Consider the following 25,305-nt stretch of genomic DNA (forward strand, 5'->3'; position numbering starts at 1 on the left):
GTGGCTTATGGTTAGAGTTACAACAACCTGTAACTCTAGCTCCAGGAAGGCAACACCCTCTTCTGCCTTCCTCAGGTACCCTCACACAAGTGGCATATGCTAATACAGACATAAAAAAAACAGTGAAGTTAAAAAAAAAAAAAAATTGCCAAGTGTGGTAGCCCAAACCTTTAATCCCAGAACTCAGGAACAGATGGCAGGCAGATCTCTGAATTAGAGACCAATCTGGTCTATACAGGGAGTTCCTGGCCAGCCAGGAATATACATGGTGGAATTAATTAATTATTCAATGAAATATTGAGGAAGTAAAAGTCAACAGAATAGAATGAGAGAAGAGGCACTTTGCAAGTCTCATTCTCTCTTGGGAATATGAGACCACAGACACGTGACACTGGTTCAAAATGACACTGAGGCTACCACATGGTCTGTCCTATCGACATCTGTGTCAGCATATCAATGTGATCTTTCCTTACCTCTAGATGCTCTAAAATATATGGTGGATTTGTCATGCCCAGCCTCAACATGGCTCCCTCAGGAATCACTTCCACCAACTTCCACAGCAGTGTAGGGAGATCGGTGCCAATGTCTCTGCCATAGGCCCCGGTGTCTTCGCTGGTCAGCCATATTTCACAAACGCCCTCTGTGAATGAAAGAGAATAAACAACAAATCTGTGACCCAGCCATTTCCTTCAGCATACAGCTGCTCACCCTTTCTAATGCAGTAATTTTCAACATGATTATGCAGGCAGTCTGGGTGCTCAATTGCAGAGAAAAAGCAGCTTATCCCTCTGTAGCAGTGGGTTATTAAGTTCATCCTATGAACACCAGAGAGTTTCCACAAGGTCACAAATTACCCATGTGTCCTAGGAAGTCATTAACACTCTCAGCCAATCAATTCAAGTAATGCTTCTCCAGAATACCCTAATCCCAGCTGGAGCCTCCACCCCACTCACAGAACACTAACTCAACTCCAGGAGCCCTGGAACGGAAACAGTCCTCCACAGAATAGGAACTGAAAACAGGCAACTCGTTAGTCTCCAACCCACAAAGAAAATGTTAAGTGTAGTTAAGGATTAACTCACGAATTATTATCCCATTTAGCCCATAGTAACTATTTTAATCTGTCTCCTTTGTTCAGTTAAAATAGTGTTCACTTTATTTTCACACTAAAAAAGAAAAAAGAAAAGAAGATGGCTGATGCAGAGACTAAATGGCTGCCTTGGAAACCCTGTACACTAGCTGTGGAGACTTTAGGACCTCAGGAAAAACTGCTTATTTTTGTTGTTGCTGCTGCTATAAGGAACCCTATCTTCAAATGCTATGGCTTGAGCTGGGCGGGGCAGCATGTGCCTATGATCTTAGCTTGGACTGTACCAAGTACGAGACCAACCTAAGCTTCAAAGTTCCAGGTTATTCTGGACTATGGAGCAAGACCTTGTCTCAGAAAGTACAACCAAATAAGCAAAAGTTAAAGCTTGTAATAGCCACCTCCCCAAACCCAAGAGAAAATACTTCTGGATCACTTAGTACCACTAAAAAATGAACGAAATAGGATGAGCAAGAGCCACCAAGATTTCCTGATAGACACACAGACCCTTTCTGAACCCACTCTATTGAGTGAGAAGATTATTGACATTAAAAGGTCAAATGATTCAAAAGGCCAAAGCAAACAAAATGAGCATGAGGTTAGTTCAGCTTCAGGTGCTCCCTGCTTATGAAGATCTCAACACACAGGGGCGTAAATGTAGTTCCCAGTGGGAGACATGCGAGTGTCTAGAAGCTGTCTTAAAATGGTCATTTAATTCATGGCAGAAAAGTTTCCAGAGCACATTTAAACTGTAAAAGCCAAGAGAGGTAACTAATGTGATTAATTTGTAAACATAAGTGGACACCAACTGAACAGAAGAAAATCCACGCAGAGCTTTTAATACCAGTAACATGGCCCACAGCTTTGGAGTTGTGATCTCTGGAAACTATTCTTTCTTTTGATAAGAGCTATAGACCTTATGATTATCAAAGCTGCAAAACTAAATCTTATCCTTCCGAGATATGCACATGATTCAGAAGACGCAAGGGTAGATGGGAACTGTTCAGTTTTCCCAAGGAGAATCAAGGTCAGCAATAAGAACAAAAGCTATTGAAAGAAATTCACTTAAAAACAGGCACTGGGGGTGGTTTTAGTACTAAAGTTAGCAATGTAGCTGGATGTGATGGACACGTTTAATCAGAAGGCAGAGGCAAGCAGATCTCTGGGTTAGAAACCAGGCTGATTTAGATAGTGAATTCCAGGCCAGACAAGGCAGCACAGTGAGACTTTGTCTCAAAACCAAAACGAAAAACAAAAACAAAATCAGTAATGTTAGGAATATACTATACATTTCCTCAGTTTGAATATACAAGTTCCAGAAATAATAAGCCCTTATCCTCCAAAGAAATAAACCTAGCATGTATAAACACTGTCTTTAATTAAATAATTTTTTTCTACTTAAAATGTAGTAGGTCAACACCCACCAACCCCCAGGCTCGGGGAGTATCATGGAGGCCGTGCAGGAAGAGTGAAAGAGCAGTGTTATGAGATGCTGCCTTCTGGGCATGGCAGTCTTCATGTTGAGAACTCAGGATAGCTGTGGTTATCTGCGCAAGTCCTGCCTGAGGGCAAACCAAGCTTAGTCAGCATTCTAGCAGGCAGCAGTAACTGGACTCAGGGTTACACACAGAGAAGAGGAGAGGGCACCAGGACATGCAAGTGGGAGAAGGAAGTGTTGTGGCTAGCCTAGGGGAGAAAGAAGGGAGTCTGGTGTGGATATTATTGGAAATATGATAATAACAAAATCAAGAGGCCAGTGGAAATGAAGTAGTCTTTTATATATAATTCTACAGAAAGGGACACAGCATTGAGAAAAGACAAAACGGCGTCATGTGAATTTGGTGCAGGGCAGTTGTTTTTAAAATCCCTGCCTCTTTGCTTACAGGTCAGACATTGCACCCCTCCCAAACTCCCCTTCTCTTTGGCATCTCATTGTTCACCTCACAATGTGCAGCTTGGAGCTTGCTGCCGCTTGCTGCCGCTCGCTCTCTCTCTCATTCTAAGCTCAGTCATGAAGCAGACCACCTGTAACTTTCTTTAAGTTGTGAGACAAGAAGAGGTTAGCCCAATGGGAGAGAAAAGCTAATACACCCCGGGCCCCTGCATGAGCTTGTCAGTAACTCTGAAAATAGAACTATCAATCTGTCTTTTATAGTATGATCAAGTTATGTTACATACATGAATGAAATTTTCAAAAAAATAAAGAGACTCTATTAAAAGTGTCTTTGATTAATGGTGTTATCTTGGTTCTAAAATTATGTATGCCATCAGAGACTGTACTCATGCAAACTTGGTTCTTCATGTACCACAGCCTGGCCTAGAACTCATTCTGTAGCTGAGGATTGCAAGCCTGGGTTAGCATCCTGTCTCAGCCTCCCCCACCCCAATAATAGGAGTGAACCAGCCCAGATTCATACAACCCGTTTTAAAAAAATATAATTTAAAAAATAGAAAAGCTCCAAGAAGAAAGATAGCCAAGAAACAACATAAACACAATTTAAAACATTCTGAAAGAGGTCATAAAAACAGGACATTAACTGTGATTTTCCAGTTACTGGCATTTGAGCAACACATGTGAATGTTTTCAAATGAAAAGAATTATAATTTATAATTTTTCCACCCAAATGGTTCCACGTATGCCTTGTGTAGAAAGAGCAAGCTCCTGGACCAGTGCCCTCTCTGTTGCTAGATGAACACAGAGCGGAAATCACCCTGGACAGAATGGAAAGTGCATCCACTGGAGAGAACAGTGGTCAGCTCTCACAACTGCAAGGGTGGGGGAGTAATAACCATGGGGGCCTGCAGCTTCAAATTACATCACACAGAGGGAAGCAGCTGGGATGCTGAACCTCCACAGCAAAAGCAGCAGTTCCTATGTTGCTAAGATAGAGGCTGCCAGAGTGCTCAGGCAGAGGAGCACACATGCAACAGTAAGCCCTGGTGTTGACAGCCCTGCCCTGCCAGATCAATCCAAACATATGTGAAAACCTGCTATCGCTCATCAAAGTGCAGACTTTATAAGGCTAACTTCCAGTCATTCATTCTGGGGAGAGGCCACTGCTCAGTTTTTAACATGAAGAAGCCATTATACAATGAAAGTAAAACAAGGTTAGATCCTCGTCATGTTTGGTGTTCCCTGAAAACTCATGATTAGGCATACTGCAAGTAGTCCCTGCCAGACTAAGCCTGTGCATGAATGTGATGGGGGAGCTGGGGCTACAGACTTGCACTGAGGTACAGAGATGCTCATGTGTGCACTTTCATCGGCTGTACTTGCAGGAAGCAGTGCTTGTCTGAATAGCTTCAATCTGGCAGGACTTCAGGTATTCATACTTTATTTGTCCTTGCCTAATGTGTGCCACACAGCTGATGCAGATGCACCCTGAAGCCTCTGTACCCTAACCCTAGCTGCCACATAGGCACTATCAGGGCCACTGGGCAGATATTCAGACTTCTTGTTCACTTCTCAGGAGGAGCAGGGCTGGCCTGAGAGACTAACATGCCAGGCCCAAAGAGACCACTCCAGCTGTACTGTACTTCAACTTTTTAAAAAAAATAGCATATAAAACGAAACAGAGATGTAGGAACAACCAAGAATCAAATGCATAACAAGCAACTCCCATGCCTGGAACAGTATGAAGAAAACACTAAAAAGGCAGGAGACACTAACTAGCATTCTTTTCCTAACCCGCTATACCATCCTTCCCCAAGCTGGTCTGCCCACCTGACATTCTGAAGTGCACCAGACTCGTCAGGTCATACCACTTGATGAGTGCTAACTTTGATAAACATCTAGCTGTTAGGAAGTGATGAGATGCACTTTGCAGGAGAATCTCTTCCCTGGCTCCTGTAAAAATGTAGCCATCAGAACCCACTCAAAAGACTACAGTCCCGACACTAGCCACTTCTTTGTATGTAGAGACAATGCCAAAGCTGGGTTCCCCACCCTGCTCCACAGTAAGCTGAGGTGACACAAGATGGGTAACACAGAAGGCATAAAGGGTTAATAAACAAAAGCTAATATCCTCTAAAAAACAAACTATTTTACAATAAAGAAAATCCTGTTTTTAAAAAAAAAAAATCAAAACTTGCCAAAATGCAACTCTAAAAGACTCTCCTCTGTATGAGTGCCACTGTAAAAACTGAAACACAAACACTGATCAATTTCCTCTGCTTTATCACTGGAGGAAAGTTCCACCACAAAAAAGATGTTTCAATTATCCTATTGTTAGAAAACCTTTAAAAGCAAAGATCACAGAGGTGTAACTGCAGGGGCTGGAGAGGTGGCTCAGTGGTTACCTGTACTTGTTGCACAACTCGAGGGCATTCCAAACACACCTACAGTCCCAGCTCTGAAGGAGTGGAGACAGGAGGCTTTCCAGGACTTACTGGCTTCTAAACTAGCCCAGAAAACATGGTCTACAGGTCCAGGGAGATACTCTGCCTTGAAGGAATAGGAGGGGAAGTGACAGAAGAAGACACTGATGCCCAAGTCTCTTTTCAACATATCTGTGCACTCCTAACACTCGTGTCCATACACTCAAACACAAGCAGTAAATATATACATCTCAAAAACTAACGGTGATTAGGAGAATCCAACAGTAAAGGAGCAATAAAGTATAACAACACATAAAGCCACAACAATATCTATACTTTGCATGTGCACTGGATGGCAGAGAAAACTACATCAATTTAAAGTTAAACCTACCATCTCAAAGTCTGTTCCATTTCCCTTCCTCCCCCATCCCATGTCTTTCTGCCTTTCCCTTCCTCACTTTGGTAACATCTGACTCCTTCCTCACCATTTCAATTTTAGACTTCTTACTCCCAATAAAGCCGCACATGAAATGTGTTCTATTTATAGACACTGCATTAAGTCACCTGGTCTTGGCCTCTTTCTGCTATATGGATTGCTGTGCATTATTAGGTTTTATGGAGTTCTTAGAAAAATTTACCCTGGGAAGTTCACAAATACCTATGTCTGTTCCTTAAGCATCTGAAGGGTCATGAGTAACACATGGACAGGGCACTCCTGCTCAGCCCGCTCACTGAAGTAGACATTTCAGCCCCTGCATTAACATTCAAAAGTTATGTCTTTATTTTAGACTGGGGATGGGGGTAAATAAACTTATTTAGAGAAAGCATCATGGTAAGGCTAGCCTAGCCTATGCTGCATCAACAAACCTTTTATTTTGGAAGCAAAGTCTAGGTATGCAGCTCAGGCTGCCCACAAACTGAATCCTCTCTATCTTAAGCCTTCTGAATACTGAGGCTGTAGGTGAACATCACACCTGGCCATTGCTACTGTTATTAGTGGTCACCAGACTGGGTGTTTCTCAGGTCCAGGCTTCTTATTCAATGACCTGTAGAATCTCAGACAAACAGGAAAGTGTCAGAAGCCAAGTGAAAGTTAAGGACTCTGTAAGAAAGCTAAACGCTCCAAGTAAGACTCACTCAAGAGCCCCAGTCACTGCCTCGGGCTTCTGTTTGTGGATCCATGAGCAGGAGTTGGTTGCTTAAGGTAGAGTGTGATTTCTTGACTGACAGGCCTACCTAATGTAAGCCTTTGCTCCTAGGGCATGGCTTTCCCATGTTGCATCTGATTTTAATCATATGCATGCCCAATTGTGCATAGGCATAAGTTGGCAATTAAGGAATTTTCCCTGAAAGTTCACTTGGAGGAAAACCACTTTGTCTTACCCCAAATCAGTCCAGAATAGATCAATGCAATGCCATCCATTCCCGAATATGCTTCAGGATGTATATGGCAAGATAGAAGAAATGACTAGGAATTGTTAGGCAATAAGACCTCAGTGTTACCCCATTGCTACCTTTGGAGAGAGCTGTGCTTACAGTTCAAGGCTAGTGTGGGTCACAAGTTACGATGGAAAAGGGGTTTATGTTGTGTATCAAGGCAAGCACAATCCGAGTTGGTGAGCTACACCTGCCCTTTGGCTGTCTCATGGTGCTTTACAAGTATTGCATTCTTCATGAGAGTCTAACTCATAGCTCATCATATAAAGACTATTAAGTACCTATTTCTCTAACAATACATGTACACCGTTTTTTATTTTTTAGAAAATGAACCAATCTGAGTCCAGTCTCTGTGCCTGATTGTCTCTAGAAGGATTGCCCAGCCAGGAAAATCTTTATGCTGTCTTCCAGACGACACCAACTGTAGCTTGACCATGGCTCTGCAATTCAAAACTGTACCTTCTCACCTACTTCTGCAGAGGAAATTACTGACAAATAACCCCCCTATAAGGTAAGAAAGATTGGGCCATTCTAAAGGGCAGGTCAATCACTCAGCAAATGCCCAATAATGACAAATGCAGCACCTTTGCAATCCTGGGCAAATTGTTGGCTTGAAGTACATTAATGACACCACAAAATTCAACCAAAAGGAAATACTGCAGCAGGCCTTCCACTGCCCCACAGAATGCATTAAACATTATAGAAACCTTTCTTAAAACTGAAAACCAGAAAAACTGATGATGTGTATGGCTTTACGATCTAAAGACAAGGAAGAGCCTGCAGTACAGGACATCATCTGAGAGAAACAGTCAAGGGATCCATGAGCTACCAGCTGACCTGGAGGCATCTGCCAGTACAGAAAGGAGCAGGAGAAACAGAGCCCAATACGCCTGCTCAGTTAGAGGGATTGGAGGTTAGAAAGTTAGCATGCACAGCATTAAGTACTTGGAGAGAGTTAGAATATCACATGTTTCCCACCACTCTCAGGCAATGGTCTAAGCATGCGCAGAAGGACAATAAATCACAAGATGAGAAAAGAAATGTGAGAAAGTAGTAGGTTAAACTGCTAGAAGGCCACAGAAGACTAAGAACATCTAATGTCACCACAAGCAAAAAGGAATACTGGGATGGGTCATCAAATTGAGTTTTTGTAAGGATACCACAATATTATAAAGAAATTTTCTGTTAAAAATAAAGGCTGCTCTGAATTCATACTAATAGACCTTAAATGCCATAAAATAATCAAACTGCTTTCAAAGACTGTAACTACATGGTGGAATGAAGCAGGAAAAAAAAATTAAAGGAACATAGCAAACTCAATGCTTGACAATGCACAATCCAAAATGTCTGGCACTTGCAGAAATACCAGACATGTAAATGAAAAAGATTGACTGTTACTTTTCATCTGGTTATAACTAATCAGTGGTAATAGAACATCAAATGATGGAATCCCAAAAGGAAATGGAAACAGGTACTGTAAATGTGACCTATACTTTCAAGAGTACAGGCACAATGAAAGATGGTGGACCCCATAATGTGGACTCCAGAGACTCTGAGGCACAACTATTATGAGTCTGATGCTAGCCTGTCATTGTAAGAACCTGTTAGAGCAGTAGGGATGTAGGAGGAAGGAAACAAGAAGGCAAGCAAGAAGGAAGGAAATAAAATAGAAGGATAAGGAAAGGAGGGAGGAAAGACATAAAGATAAGCAGATGTAAGAAAATAACTGCATATGGACACAAGATAAAAATGGAAGATTTCTCAGAGTCCATGTGGCCAGAATGTAATGAGGAGGGTTGTGTTCAAAGTCAGATAAAAGAAAGAAAGAAAGAAAGAAAGAAAGAAAGAAAGAAAGAAAGAAAGAAAGAAAGAAAGAAAAGCAGGCAGGCCTGGAAAATAGCTACTGGATGTGATGGGGGTTGGAGGGTGGGGTGGGGGAGGGAGGTGAAGCAAACTAATGAGGTTCTTCAGGCAAACAGCTTGGTGGGAGCCTATTACAGCAGATCTGTAACTCCACACCATCAACACCATCAGCAGAGACCTTTAAGAGCTGAAGAAAAAACATAAGCAAAAGGAAGATACCAGATGAGATGCAGGAATCGTAACTGTGTGGGCCTTCATGTAAAATATACTTCAATTTTTATCTCTTGAAAATGTATGTGTGCTAAAGCAACATACTGTGGAGGTTGCACAATGTGGGGAGAGGAGCAAATATGTGACAGTGGCAGAAAAGACTCAAAGGAGAAAGAAATGGACATGCATAATTATATAGAGTTACAATTAAAGTCTGTAACCAGAACAATTCATTATTGAAAAGACTTTGATAAATTATAAGTGATAGTTAAGCCCTACGGAAGCTGTCGATCAAAGATTAAAGCAAACAGGTATTTCTAGCAAAATGAAAATAAAATGGAAGTCTAACACACCACCTAAAAGAAGGCAAAATAGACAGAAGGAAGGAGACACCAAGGGCCACAGCAAACCTCATCTAAGGAGCAGGGGGGGGGGGGAGGTAGAGACGGGATTCACAGCAAGTGCCACACACATACATCTTTCCATGTTTCTTTTAAAACAATTCGAAGTAAATGCAAAAAAAAGTTAAAATGTGATACACGTGGTATTTTTAAACCGTGTTAATTTAGTTATTTTTTTTTTAGATTGTAAACAACTCTTACAATTTTAATGACAATAATCTGATAAAACAAACTTTGTTGAAGTTCATCATTTTTCTATTTTACAAAACACTTAGGGCTCTGTAAGCATAATTAAGAGCAAGTGACCTTTATTAAATCTTTCTTATTAATTTCTTATTAAATATCTTCTATGTGAAGCTAATTTAGAGAGCTAATATTCAGTATTTTAAAATAGAATGGTAATGTTCCTTTTAGCCCAAGGGTGGAAATCAGAATGACATTTTAAAAGTACCACCCCAGAAAAGGCAAAAATGATCATTTCTCACCATCAATAACTCGAGGTTTCAGGCACACGCCTGTCATCTCAGCACTTCAGAAATGGAGCCAAGAAGGTGTCAAGTTCAAAGGCTGGCTTGATGTGAGATGGGGTGACTGTGCTTGAGCGAGTGTGAGTACTGTCTTTCTTCACAGTCTATGGTCACACTTACTAACCCATCCACCACATTTTGTTCATAAGGCTGTGTCTAATACTCTGTGGTAAGCAGCCAAAGTGTGGGAGTTTTAACAAGGTCAATTAAAAAAATCTATACTACCAAGTTAATAAATACAAAAGATTACTCCATTTTCATTGGAAGATCAGAAAGTCTCTCCAATCTGTCCTAAGGTTGTACAGTAACCAGATGTGGAGCCTGGATTAGAATTAGCCCATTAATTTTCCAGAAAGTACTCCAATAGCCTTTTTTGTGGTGGAGGTGAGTTCATTTCAGTGACTCCAGGAGAACACCTACAAAACTTCAGCTGTAACCACCACAATAGGATACATAGCAACTAGAACAGAAGAAGAAAGCCTTGGTAATGTCACAAACAAGGAACAGTTGAAGAAAAGGAAAACAGCGTCCACAGGATATGAAATGGTGTAAGGGGCAGAAGGCAGCATTACATCCAGCCTCAGATGTGGTTGAGCACCGGAAGTACAGATGGGCTGCAGGGTGTGCTTAAGCAAAGTATGTTGGAGTTGAAAAATGTAGGAGAAAACCAAAAGATGTAAAATATTTAAGACTTTCCAATATTGACTGCAGGTTTCAATTATTCTATTTTGGAAATCTCAAGCTAATTCAAATACTCAATTAACATATATTCAGTCTGCATTCGTCAATTTCCCATGAGCTGGCAATTAGAGCATTTTCAATTACACAGGTGGCTATCATACTTTTGTTCAATATACTTAGACTTCAGAACTGCCTGCAGTGAAGCTCTGTGACAGTTAACAGGAATTTAACTCACACCATGAGGCATCTAGCAACAAATGGTGCTTTCTTTTACATACTTAACAAACAGAAATGGCAATGTCCTCAGCTTTCTGATTATAAGCCGCTACACCTCACATATTTTATACTTCACTTACTTTTATTTGCCTTTGTTTTGACATAGTTTATTAAAATTCTCAAAATCATATTACTGATAAAAATAACCACTCACAAATTCCTGACTCTACAATAATCCTACTGTGCATTATCTTTAACTCATTTCTCACAAGGAAAAATAATGAAATGGTATTAACAAAATAATAAAATTAACTTAGTATATATGAATATTTATAATCCCTCAATCCCCTTCCATAAATCATTATGCATAGATGTACCATGTTCCCCCTGTTTCTGTAGCCACAATATTACTATGCCATTAACCATGATTTGTAAACAAAATAGAGTGCTTATGGTAACCGCTTGCTTTGGCCAAAACTTAGCCAACTATAGCAAAGGCAGTTTTTGAAAGAGTGCTGGTTATTTTCTTCTGAAAGATTTTTTTACTCCTATCAAGTCTCTCAAACCTTTTCTAATAAGTTTTATTTCAATACTTCACATTTGAGTTCCCCTAAACAGTCAACAATACTCTCACAAAAGGGCAGAGGAAAGCTTTATTTTGTCCTCTGCTCACCAGTTGCTATGTGTTGTTCCCTGGGGCTTCAAGTGAGATGAGACTAAAGCTGGAGGTCCAGGCAGGTCACTAGTTGATCCTCTAAAGATTCCAAGCGGTGCCAGATGGAAGACAGAAAACGAGCCTCCTAGCCTGCCCTGCAACTCATGTCTACTCATGTTACTGTGTATTGCCTGCTCACCTCATCGTCAGCTGAATGAAAGGTAAAGAAAAACTGAGGCTGCCTGCAGCTCTGTTCATAGATCTTCCCTCCTGCCACGAACAGTGCCTGGGAAATGCATTGTATTTGGTTAAATGAACAAATGGCTATGACCAAGAGAAAGAAGAAATGCATGAAGGTGCAAGGAATGCTGGGCCAAGGAGAAAGAGCGGAAATGCAGTAAGAGGACGCAGTGTCACTTCTGGGATGTGTTACACCACCAAAATATTGAAAAGTAACAATATTATAAACAGCAGTAAATATAAATTTATTCTCACTATAATAAAATCATACAAACAGAAAATACACAGAACGCATGCATTTGAAAGGGAAAAATACAGCACAGTATATAAATTCCAATTGCTTCTCAATTTTTTCATTAGGGCTACAGTCTATAACAGAGGTTTGCAGTAAAAACATTTACGGTGGCTAAACTGTCAACATGACACAACCCAGAGTCACCCAGAAGAAGGGCCTCTGGAAATGTGTGTGGGGGACAGCATCCACTGTATTAACTAATGCACACACCACTGTGAGAGGCCTGGTATTCTGGGCTAGGGAATGTTCTGCTTGAAACAGGTGAAGGCAAGTACACAAAACCACAACCAATCAAAACGCAAAGTTGTGGATTCCGGTCCCAGTGGATTATCTGCAAAATACTCTTAGATCCAAGGCTCAGGGAACATTGCAAATGGTGGTGGTGGTGGTGGTGGTGGTAGTGGTGTGTGTGTGCGTGTGTATGTGTGTGTGTGGTGTGTACATGTGTATGTGTGCGTGCGCACAACACCAGGACAATAACATACAATGACAGTCTGTAATTAGATCTGTGAGCCAAAGAAATCCCTTCTCCCTTAAATTGCTTTCACCAGTATATTTTATCACAGCAATAGGAAAGAAAACTAATACTATATGAGAGCCATGCACATACTTTAAAACGTATAAGTTTCTTAAGAAATGGCGAATGCAGGTGTGGTGGAACACACCTTTAATTCCAGCATTTAGGAGAAGGAGGCAGGTGGATCGCTATGAGATGAGGCCAGCCTGATCTACAGAGCTAATTCCAGGCCAGCCAGAGCTATACAGTGAGACCCTGTCTCAGGAATAAAAGAATGGAGGGATATTGATTAAATGGAATTTATATTTTCAATCCTTCCTTCCTTCCTTCCTTCTATCCGTGTTTCCTACTTATATTCTAATTTATTATCTCTTTCATGCACTCAGATAAATGTGGAGTCACCATGCAGTAAGAAATCTAATGAGAAATACAGAAAGTTGATATGACTCTACACATGAATTACATTTCCTATAGAAAGTGAGAGAAAAGGAATTTTATTTTAATAAGAACTAGGGAGCCAATAAGGACCTCTAATCTCCACACAAGTGTCCTGGATGCTTTCTGTTCAAATAGAATGTTTTACATGTGAGACTTAAAGAGCAAGCTGAGAAGAGACCCAGATATAATCAACTCAGCCATTTCGTAGCTTCTGAATACCTTGTCCAGCCATGAGCACGAGGGCTCTAGAGAAAGACAAATAAGTAAGAAAGGACTTGGAAACAATATGGCCCTGTCAAAAGAGCCCAAGAGTCACCCTGAAGAAGCTCCCTGTGACCAACAAGGTACAGTCAGAGTGATACAATAAATGACAACAGCAATGGGTGTAACATGAGAAATGATGTCCATGAGTCCAACCTTAAAGAAATAAATATCTGAGAACAGTGGAAGAGGGCACAGCTCTCTCATCAAAAGTACTTCAAGTTATAGTAAAAGAATAAGAGCGTATCAGCCATGCAGGGGCCACAGTATTTCCCTGGTGGGACAAGAATGAGCAACGTGTGTTAGCAGGAGGCGAAGTGAGGAGGAGGAGGATGCTTGCCTAGTCACTAATTAAAAGAAGAAGAAAATACTAACTTCAAAGTAGGGAAACCTGGTGCCCCCTCACCCACATGAGGAGCACGAAGCTCAGTACACTCCTGCGCTGCAAACTGAACATCCTGATGGCCTGAGCACATCACTTCACTGATGTCCTGGCGCCAGATTCTCAGCCTGAGTTGTGTGGCAATGCCAAGAAGAACCAAACACAGACAGACAGAGAGGCTCTATAATATAGCTGGCCAGTATGTTCCTCAAATATGAAGGTCATGGAACACTAAGGAAGGCAGAATACCAGACCAAGACTAGAGACAATGAGATGAGGGAGACAGTAACTAAAGGGAGCCTGTGACTCGAGACCAGGTCTGTGACCGGGAAAGTGATGCTGGTGGGGAGATGGGGGGCATTTCAATGGATGGGCAGATGATGCACTAGTAGTTTGTTGATAGTAAGTTTGGGCTCTGGAGTGTTGCACCATGTCCACCAAGGGTAACATTTAAGGAAGCTGGATGCAATAACTCCACTATTGCCACTGTTGACACAAGCTCTCACCGTGCAGTCAAGGTTGATCTCCAACTCACATGTCTCGCAGGCTGATTTCAAAGTCCTAATCCTCCTACCTCAGAGCACTCTGTAGCTCTGTCCAGTCTACATTACACACACACACACATTAGAAAGACGAGAATATCGTGATTTGTGGAGTAAAGAACTATGGGGACAGGAAACCTCTGCTCAGAACTTCTACTCCACAAGCATCAGGTAAAATTTAAGTACAGCAGAACCAACATGGTCTTTGTTTAACCAAATCAAGAACCTATTTCCAGCTGGGGATGGTGGGCACACACATGCAAAACTCAGGAGGCCTAGGCAGGAGTACGGGAAGCCTGGGTAACAGCAAATCTGAGCTAGCCTGGCTTACCACGACCCAGTCTCAAACAAACAGGATTTGAATGTAGCTCAGTGACAGACTGGTTGTCTAGCAAGATGCTGGGTTCAAGCCACAAAGGAGGGAAGGAAGGAAGGAGGGTGCAAGAGTGCTCACAGCCTCTCACTCTACCACCAGATCAAGCTTTGACTGGAGTAGCTAATGGCAGGCTGCTTCCAAAACTTACCATCTATTTAAAGTGCCAAACACATTCTTCATCTAATTAGTACCTTACACAGGACACAGGAAAATTTTCAAGCCTGTATCTGTATGCTTTTCTGCCTTCTGAAACATGTCGCAGTACTGTCACCATTAGCAAATATTACATAGTTGCCAAGAGGCCCATGTGAAAAGTCCCAAGGCATATAGCAAAATTATGACAGAGAATTAAAGAAACTTGTACAGAAAATTGTTATGTGGAGTTAAACAGGTTAGCACAGCCACGGTGAGGGGAGTTCAAGGACACAGACATAATGTGGGGAAGTATGGGAAAGAATAGATGTCGCAGCTTTTGATGCCTTAATCTTACATATAATGAAAATGAATGTGTTACATATACAGAAAGAATAAGCAGGCTACCAAGATGAGTCTTGATAGCCTATGACCATAGAGTCGGGGAGGAGGTCCCCCTCGATCACAGACCTAGGGGAGGGAGGAACGGGAGCATATAAGTGATGGGATAACAATTGAGCTGTAATCTGAATAAATTAATTTAAAAATTTAGGAAGCATAAAAAATAAATATAAAGCATGATAAAATGTATTAAATCAACACAGGAGAAACGCAACAAAATGTAGAGGTAGGAAAGAGTTGAGAGTTTTTACATTTGTGGTACATGCTTGTAATCCCAGCACTTGCCGAGGCAGAGGCAGGTGGATCTCTGTGAGTTTGAGGCCAGTCTGTTCTACCAAGTGAGTCCAGGACAGCCAAACTACACAGAGAAACCCTGTCTCAAAAAACCAAAACAGAAAGAAAAAAGAGTTTTACATTTGAAAGAGGAGCCTCTTCTCAGGGCTCCAGAAACCATGCAGAAGAGGAGGCAGAAAGGCCACAGCAGCTGGGGGTGGTAAAGGACTCCAAGAAAACAGCGTCTTCCAGACTCAACAGTGTGAGGTACACACGAATTCAGAGAATATGGCAGCATACATAGGAGCTGCACAGGCTCTAGCTAGAAGGGGTCCCAGCACTAGAGTGAGGAGCTGTTTGAGAGTCATACCCTCTAGCAAAGGGAAGATCAGTTGTATCCAATAGTGCGTCACTGAGTTCTCAACCACAATCCTGGCCAGGCCCCAAGCCCAGCTGGCCAACACAAAACAGAACTCCATCTTGTTTTTATGTGAGCTTGTTTCATTTTGGCGTGTGTGTGTGTGTGTGTGTGTGTGTGTGTGTGTGTGTGTGTGTGTGTGTGTTTGTGTGTGTGTGTGAGAGAGAGAGAGAGAGAGAGAGAGAGAGAGAGAGAGAATTAAGTTAGATAGGTAGAAGGTGGAAGGAACTGGGAGGAGTTGGGGGGACTTGACTAAAAGTTATTGTATGCAAAAAACATTAAAGAAAAAAAAAAACAAGGAGACCCTGATCACTAGTAAGCTGGCAACCCAGTTCTGTACCAGGGGAGGCAAGGCTGCTCCCCGGCCAGCAGAAGAGGAGTAAACTTTGCCTACTATGCAGTGCTCCTCTAATCATCTCAGCGACAACAGGAAGGATGAAGACCAAAGCAACCATTCACATGCCCAGCAAAGTTTATGGATCAGCGTTGGAAAAGCAGGCCTTCGGCAGTAACTGCCACTCAATGCACTCACTATAAACTGCAAGGCTGTTGACAGTCATAGTAAGAAAAAATGAGGTGAAACACTGTTTTAATGTCTTTTAGTTCATTTAGTTAATTTGTTTTTGTGTATGTATGTGTGAGGAAGTGGTTTGTCTGCTTGTTTGCTTTGGGTTTTTTTTTTTGGGGGGGGGTCGTCCTACAACTGACAGAGGACTTCTTGTGATGTCTACTCTGTCCTTCCACATTTATGAAGTCTAAGGAATTAAAATCAGGCCATTGAGTTTATATTATCAGGTGGCAAGCAGTTTTGCCAACTGAGGCACATGGCAAGCCCCACTCCATTGATTTTATTTAGAAGTCTGATATAGGAACTCACTCTGTAACCCAGGTTAGACTCCAACTCAAGGCAATCCTCTTGCCTCAGCCTCCCAACTGGTGGCATCACAGGTCTGGATCGAAACACTTGATTTAATAAAACAATGTGTACAAGAAAACTAACTGCATGTTTTTCCCCTGCAAAATGCTTAATATACTAGACTATTTGAAAATATCTTCTCTTTCAAATTTAAAAAAAATGAGAAAGAGACATTAGCCAGAAAGAAAAGCCGTAGAGAAGGACCCAGTTCCCTTATCAATCAAAATCTTTTTAAAACAGATTTTATTTTATTTTTTGGCATATACATTTATATTATTACACATAAATAAAAAAAGCTACATGCAACAAGAAGAACCACAAAACAATCAAGCATTTTATAAATGTTACATCCAAGATATTTTGGCTAATTGTATCTGACAACCTCAACAGTTTAATCACTGGCTACACTCGGTTCCACAAACCATAGCCACATTCCGGATGCTGAGCATCACACTGAGAGCTCAAGGATGAGTAAGAAGCATACCCATCTTCTTCCAGCTCCCCTGCCTAGTGTCGCACAGCAGCAATGTGTACCACAAGCACCTGGCTCTTGATTACCTGAAACACAATGCCACTCCACCAAGAGATGACACCTGCTGCCCTCCCCTCAGGCTAGAAGTACCTTCGGTATCTTTAAATCCCAGGAGCTGTGCAGGCCCTGGCCTATCTTGCAGCCTCACAAAAAGACTCTCCAACTCATCTTAGCTACTGCGTTTTATCCACTCTTGGTCTTTTGTTTTTTTTTTTGGGGGGGGGGGTAGGGGCTTTTTAAAACTACTGTAATCATGATAATGGTTCCTAGAATGCCTTCAACATTACTGGTGTCTCAAATACCTCTCACTTAAAAAAAATAAAAATAAAAAAGGTTAAACAACAAATGAATCCAGACTGGAGAAATCTCTCCTGACCATAAAATTGCTTTCAATGACACTCAAAGCTATTTTGCTATAAAGGCCTTCAAATTATCAATATGTAAATTATCTTCATGCCAGAAATGTACCAAATATTCTAGGATTCACAATGCTTAAAAATATTCACCCAACTGGGATGATTTCAGATTAAAGAAAATAAAGACTCTGTAATTATATACACTTACCTTGACAAAGAGAAAGCAATCTGTGATTAGAACATAGCAATTAGTTAGAAAATGCTTCACATGGATTTAATTACCCATCCGTCTACACGCAGCTCAATTACTTTTATCTCATTGCATCAGTAAAAGATTCCTGCCTGAGGCAACTGCCAGTCATGTATTTATAAGGCTTCTAGACTTTACAGTGAATATATTACTGCATTTGGGCGCATGTGCTAAAGTTACAGTTTAGAGACATTCTTAATTTTAGGTTTCCAGTTTTAGCTCTGATTATCTCATCCTTTCCAAGAGTCAACCAGCATCCGGATTTCAAAGCCATGGCGTCACATGTGCCTATGTGCTGTTGTTGACACAAACATCACCTGCTTACTTTAGTCCTAAGAGGGCCTAAAGAGAAAAACCTCAACATGATCTTCCTGCTTGAGAGCAAAGAAGACAAGGTTCTTCCCACCCAAGGTTAAGTTAGATGTTCAGAATGAAAGCAGCCTCTTGGTTTGCAAGGGCTAAGCAAGGTTTTCCACTTCTTTCAACCCTGCCATTAGAGAAGGCCGTGGTTCGGGGCAGCCTTCTTAAAACAGACTGCAAGACAGAGCCGCCATTTTCTTCTCTGGTTGGTATGAGAGGCACACAACTTCGAAATCCAGCCTACAAGGCTTTGATTCCATGTTCCTTTGGCAGCTCCTGCTCAGTGTCGCTGCAAAAATTACTTAATTGCCCCGAGGGTTAATCACCATCTCATTTGCCTGCAGGCTTCTGCCACACAATGAAACTCAGCAGCATGAGAAACACAGAAAGGCCATAAGGAGGGTGTATCGTGTGTGCCATGTACTGTGCCTCCCCGGCCCTCGTGGAGCCTACGCAGACTGACACAGCCACGGAAACACAGGCCTCTCAGGACTAAGGAGAAAAGATAGCCATCTCTCTATTAAGAAAACATCTTTGGCTTTGGTTAGCAAATATTAGCCACATTCTAGCTTAGAAGCAATAAAGGTGACTCCCTTCTATTGAGGAAGGCAGGTCCTAGGCCAAATGGTCTTATGTCATTCCACTGACAAAGCTCCCAAGTGTCTATCTACCCTTCGGGTTCACAGTCATTAGGAGTCTGCCCAAGTCCATGTTCCTTCTGCTTATGTTTAAATATAAACAAAACTGAAATGTCCTGGGTCTCCACTCCCACATTTTCTTTAATTCCATCTCTTACGTATTCCTTGGGAAGGTTCACTAGGAGCATGGTGGCAAAATCCTTAGCAAATAATACTTGATGTCCCTTACAGTCCTGTGGTGTGTGCTTCCGAAGGCTGTGTGAGTTCCAGGATTGAAATGGCCCCACTGTGGTAAGGCGATTCCCTTGAAACCCCTCAGAAGAAAAGTTATTTTTACTCCTGTAAAAAAGCTAAGAAATTTCCATCTTGAATTTAGCTACCATTCACACTAAGATTTTCCCTTTTCCCCAATTATTGATTTCTGAAAGATATAAAGGCTCTGGACTGTTATAAGTAGCTTAGAAATAGTCCATGCATTTCCATGGTGTGTATACCATTTACTACATTTGGGAGAAATAAGATAGAGGAGGCAGGAATGATAACTAACAGGATTTTAAGAGTTGTGAGTGGTCACTTTGTAAAGCACAGAAGAAAATAAAATCCCTTAAAAACTGAGGTGCATATTAAAATATGTGAACATAAGATAAACTATCAGTGCTGTCCTCCCATGACTGAGGTACATGCTAGACAGTTGTTTCTCAAAATAGTATGATGAGAAAAATTTTTTTCATAACCCCCAAGATTTCTGTGGTCAGGAAATGAACTTTACTATGTAATCAGAAGTCAGGGGCAAATTATCACTACACATTTCATCAATATTCAACTGTAACACTTGGAAGTGACTGACCGGTTCATATCAGCAACAACAGTTTTATTTGAGCATCTCCTCTGGTTCTCTCTTGTCAGGCAAAGGGATGAATACATTAATATTTCTTATGTTTTTGTGCAAATAATGGGCACAATGGCATTGGGTTTTTACAGTGACAGCCAATTTGCCAATAACAGTTTCAGTCGGGGACCTGAAACCTGGCACAAGGCCAAGTATTACATATAGTAATTCTTTTAAGATACACTAACTTCCAAGATGAACTGTAACTAGATATCCTGTGCACAAATAGATGCCAATCATGGCCTTATGTCCTAGAGGAGACTGATCCATGCTATAAAGGGGTCTGTGGGAGCCTGAGTGACAACTCTGGCTTTACCACTTGCTATGGAAGTAGTTAGAGTATGTCTTAACTAAGTCTCCCCAGACAAGATATCAAAATAATTGCAACACCTCAGGAGTTAATGTGATGATTAAATGACCCAATCCACAGAAAGCAACTCCTACTCTGACTGGCACATGTAAACCATCAGTATAGATTCATCGCATGTTTCAACATTGGCTTTTTTTTTTTTTTAAATGGACCAAGGGCATCACATTGGGAAAAGAAGAGAAATGAAAGTATTTTCTAAAGCATTTGAGCTACCCTGGAATTTCCATTTAGAGGGGAAAACTCGTTTTTCTGTCAATAGAGTTACACAAAAGAGATAATTGTGGCAGAGCCTATTCAGACCTATATGCAGAAATCATCCCATTTGCAGATGGGAACTACCCAAGCGCAGAAATGGGACTCGACGTAGGGCTGTAAAAACAATAAAGTTAATTAAAAGAAAAAAAATACTTTTGATAGAGTTCAAATCCAAGTTAATTTTTTTCAAATTCACATTTATGGTGTTAACAGTCAAGAAGTTTTTTAAAAAGCAATGAAATAAATACTTTAAAACTACTACAACTGACTTCTCTTAAATAGCTTTCATTAGTTTGGTTTGCATCTTTAACTTAAGTGTTTTCAAAATTAGACTTGTTGTTTTAACACAGTTTCTCTTGGAACATTTTGGTCAAAGCAAATAGTCGAGAGATCACTTACACTTTGGATCCGGAAAACAACAATCAATGGGACAAGACAGGCACTAGTCAACCATGCTTGCAGAGACAGGTTAAAACAAAGGGACAAGTTTCAGAGCATCTAAGCAAGCAATGAAATTGTAAATCAGCCAAAGCACTTGAGCCTTTACCTTTGCTTTTTGTTTTGAGAGTGGGGTGGGAAGATGTTGACTGAAAACTCCATCTGATGAAGCCGCAAGGAGGAGGAGCACCTGCCACTGACCTGGAAGGTGGATAGGTGGCAGACACATACATGCCAGCCTAAGAAACATACCATGTCGGCCTGCATCCAACCTACTTCTGAACACTAACACTGGAGATTTGGATGATTGTGAACTTAAAGGAAAAGCTAAATATAAGTCAAAAGTAATATCCAAATATGAAAGACCTATATTAATCAGAAAATAACCAGTCTAGTTATGAATGAGACCACTGTTACTGCCTCTTGACTCTCACCCACTTCATGGTCTTAGATCTTAAGGGAACTATGTCTGCTTTCTAGGGTCTTCCCTTCTCTTACACTGAGCCATACAGAAGACAATGGTCCACGTCTCCACAGTTAGCCTTTGTCAACAGGGAGTAGGACCCGATCTGTGCCCGCCTAGGGTAGACCCCAAGTTGTCTACGGAAGAAAAGGCTGATAAACGGTTGCTTGTGCAAGTTGAATAGATTATTCCTAAAACCTTTTTGATAGCCAGGTTTTTTTACATCTAGATTATGAAGGAAAAAGGAAGTCCCAGAGAAAGTCAACAAAAGCAAATATTTTAATTCTAGCTCTTCCAATCTTGTCTAACTTTAAGTAAACCCACTTTATTCTGTCAGATTTCAGTTTATCTGGAGAGAGACGTTTCAACCAGCGTACTTAGCTTACGTATCTCTAGGTAGAGATGTACTTTGAAAAGAACGGATATTACAGCCTTCATTTCATTTGAGGTACTTTGTACCTCACTGACAGAACAACTATCAAACACTTCAGGACTGGTTTAAAAGTATACAATTTTGTTACTATTAATTCACTTTTTTTTATAGCTTCACTAAACAAATGTTAAACAAGTATTATCCTTACTGGCCTGCCCATGCCTCCTCCACAGCCATCCATTCTGCATTCATCCATTCTGCATGCTTGCAGAACAAGTGTAACGAGGGTGGTGGTACTGACTGGCAGGTGCCTTTATTATTATTAGAATCAGGATTTTGCTGACTGAGGCCTTTCAACTCTTTCACCAAATGTTTCATGAATCCAGTAGCTGAAGCTAATGAAGATCTTCGAAACAAAACTTTCTTATTTACATCAAATACAAGCTGTCTGCTCAGAGAACTAGGTAAGACTAGTGAGGAGACACTGACCTCCTAAGAAATGATACAGGAAAGTAAATGGTCTTCTGAGATCTTAATTTAAACACACACACACACACACACACACACACACAAACACACACACACACACCCTGAAGTTCCTACAATTAAAGATGCACAGTTCTCAATTTAAGTTGGGACAAGGCACCTCTCTAGGGGGAAAAAAAAACTATCATTCCTTGATTCAGGTTTATTAGTTACCACAACAAATAAGACAACACAGATTAAGCAAAATAATCACAAGTCCTTCAACGTTCAGAGAGACTTAGAATGTAATTCTCAAAATACCTTTCATGTTTGCAAACCGATACCCTAGGACACATCTTGCCTCCCAACACAGGTCAAACATTTCCCTTCATCTTTGTCACTGTGGTTAAAAATTGATTAAAAGGCAATATCAATGCAAATGAGATATAATCTTTCTAAATTATTAATAAGCAATACAACTGTCAATGTTTTTGTTTACCAGTCTTCACTGCCCTTGCAAATGGTTTTAGAATGGGAGGTACTGGAGCACAGAGCCACCTGGCAATTATGGCTGGGGACTTTGTGGAATCATTGTTTCCTTTGGTTCTTAGCAGACACTGTGGACTTTCTTTGCAAGATCCCTTGCCTTCAATAGAGGGAATGTTTAAAATGACCCACATCTGCCATTTTAATGTATTCTTCCCAAAGACTAACATAAATATTTAATATAAGAAAGGTGATGTTTAAACACAATGAATAGCTATGAAATTAAAGTTAGCTGAAGGATTACATAGTATGCAGAATACACTCTAAATAATGACATGGAAAATACGAGCAGCATTACTTTATCTCACTTCTCTTGACATTTCATAAACAATATTCAAAAGACAATAGACATGAAGGTCAGCTTAATTGACAGCACAGGGTAACTAACTTTATAGAACCAGTCTATTCTTGGTCTATGCTTGGAAATTCCCTCCATCCCAGATAGGCCACTCACAAGCTAGAGAAATGACTATCCAAGTGAACCTGGAGGAACCAATAATTTATTGGAGTTACTTACAAGAGCACAGGAGATTCAGACAGCTTCATCAAGGAAAACCCATCATGGCCAAGACAGCAGCTGAGGAAAGCTGCATCCTTCATGTCCTACATAATCTGGCACAGCCCAAGACCATGTGCAGCTGAGGCAGGGGGACAGGCAGCTGGGAGATAGGGCTAGGAGCAGTGACGGCCTCAGATCTTAACTGAAGACAGGATGACCTCTCCTCTTATCTCCCTCTAGAAGAGAAGTTAATAAGGCTCCTCTTGAGAGGGTCTCCTCACACAGCATCTCTGATTTCCACAAAGCAGCCATGTCCTGTACAGAGCACAGCATGGAAAAACAACCATGCCTATATCGTGAAACACTCCTCAGTGAGAAGATAGGTCAAAGGTTCCAGTTTTCCAGAAGTCTCAGCTTGCTGCCCATGTTAACAGAAGTCACAAAACCAGACAGGGTTGACACAGTTTCTTATATTTGCTGAGGTGGTGGCACACACCTGTAATCCCAGCACTCAGCGGGCAGAGGCAGGTGGATCTCTGAATTCAAGGCCCACATGGTCTATAGAGTGAGTTCCAGGACAGACAGAGCCACACAGAGAAACCCCCCTCTCAAAAAGACAAACAGAAAATAAAAACTAAAAAGTTTCTTGCACTTAGGCACTAATCAGCATTCAATACTGGGTATTTTCCCAGAAGACCTCCATATATGCTAAGCAACTGAGGCAATATAGTGGCCATCGATGCCACATTCATAATCTCTAAGGAAAGATATCACAGCCAAGCTGCAAGCACTCTCTTCTACTCAGTCTTTATCATGCAGTAAGAGACAGCAGCTGGTGGTGTCTCTTTCCCTCATAAACCCCATTCTCCTGGTTTTTCCATCCAAATCAAACAATTTCATCTTCTTTTAATTTCTCTCAAAGGTCTCTTTGCCTGACCTATCCAACTGAATTCTCCAGAGGGTAACAGAATAATTTCTCAGTGCTTAGATAGTAGACCCAAAGTAAAGTTCACTCTTACAAGAATAACATATCCTTGACATAACAAAAGTGCGCAGCCCGGATTCTATTTTTCACTGGGTGAGTGCCAAGCCCCAATCCTTAGCATAAACATCTCCACGATCCGACTTATCATACAGCTACTGATGGCTCTGACCAAGCCATCACAGTTAACTAACATTCTTTCATTCTCTTGATGCCAACAATTTCTCCTCTGCTGATGTCACATGCCAATAAACTTCGCATATTTTTCATTCCACTTACTAAATACAATGCAATGCTGTTCCAGGCTTATAAATTTTCTGTCAAAAATCATCCTTGGGTAGTTATCAGAGCTCTCTAAACATCCCAAAATATGCAGGGACTCATCCTACTAAACTGTTTTTGTTTGTTTGTTTTCTGAAACAGGAGCTCTCAACATAGCCTAGGCTGGTCTGTAACTATAGAGACCAGCTGTCTGACACTCTGTCTGCCTTTGTCTCCTCAGGTGTTGGAACTAAAGGCATTTCCCAACCACTATGCCTGGACCCTATGATTCTTTGGGAAAAACATGCTGAAGTCAAACAAAATTTTCAGAGGCATCTGCATAACTAACATTTCTCCCTTCAACTCTAGACAGGCTATCAGTCTATCCAACTTGAGAGGAAGGGGCTCCCAGAGACAGCAAACCCATTCTGATTAGTATCTCTACTGTCGGTTCTGCTCATTTGCTGTCATTAATACCAACTATAGGTAAATAAAATTAGAAGGTGATTACTGAAGTTTAAGAACTTAAGACTCAAAGAATACAGCATATACCCTAAAATTAATACAAATTAAAAGTACAACAGGAAGTTGTTAAAAAAAATCACAAGAGGTAGATGCATTTAGATGTAAACACAAAAGTGAGTGCACCCTAAAGCATACTAAGCAAGGCTCTGAGTCCTCTGCTCTGTAATGGTTTGCTTTACAATGAGCACTGACAGGCATCCACCACATAAACCAGAGCACTGGAAGTAGAACGAATTGGTCTAGTCCCAAACCAGTACTCCAGTGATCTCCAGGAGAACTGCAAACATCTCACGCACCTAAGAGGCTAAATACAGATGATTTTGAATTCCCATATTGTCTATAATGTTGGTTTCAATGAAAGTGTTCCTTAATCTAACACCACCCACCGGATAAATAACCTTACATTCAGTGCTCCAGTCATCCTAACACATGTGCCTTCAGCAGAAACTATGCTGGTCAATCAATTATCTTAAATGATAAGCAGATGTAGCTAAAACATATAGCAGTGATGGAAAAC

General features: G+C 41.0%; 1 protein-coding gene across 1 annotated transcript in view; it reads right to left on the reverse strand.

The window, feature by feature from the left end:
• Positions 1-25,305, reverse strand: part of Cdkal1 (CDK5 regulatory subunit associated protein 1 like 1) — a 532,156-nt gene that overhangs the window by 242,524 nt on the left and 264,327 nt on the right. Inside the window, exon 8 of the mRNA XM_051169450.1 lies at positions 474-640. Coding sequence (XP_051025407.1) covers positions 474-640 — 167 coding nt within the window. The remainder of the gene's footprint in view (positions 1-473; positions 641-25,305) is intronic.

Source organism: Acomys russatus, chromosome 3 (assembly GCF_903995435.1).
Source record: "Acomys russatus chromosome 3, mAcoRus1.1, whole genome shotgun sequence".
Lineage (NCBI taxonomy): Eukaryota > Metazoa > Chordata > Mammalia > Rodentia > Muridae > Acomys > Acomys russatus.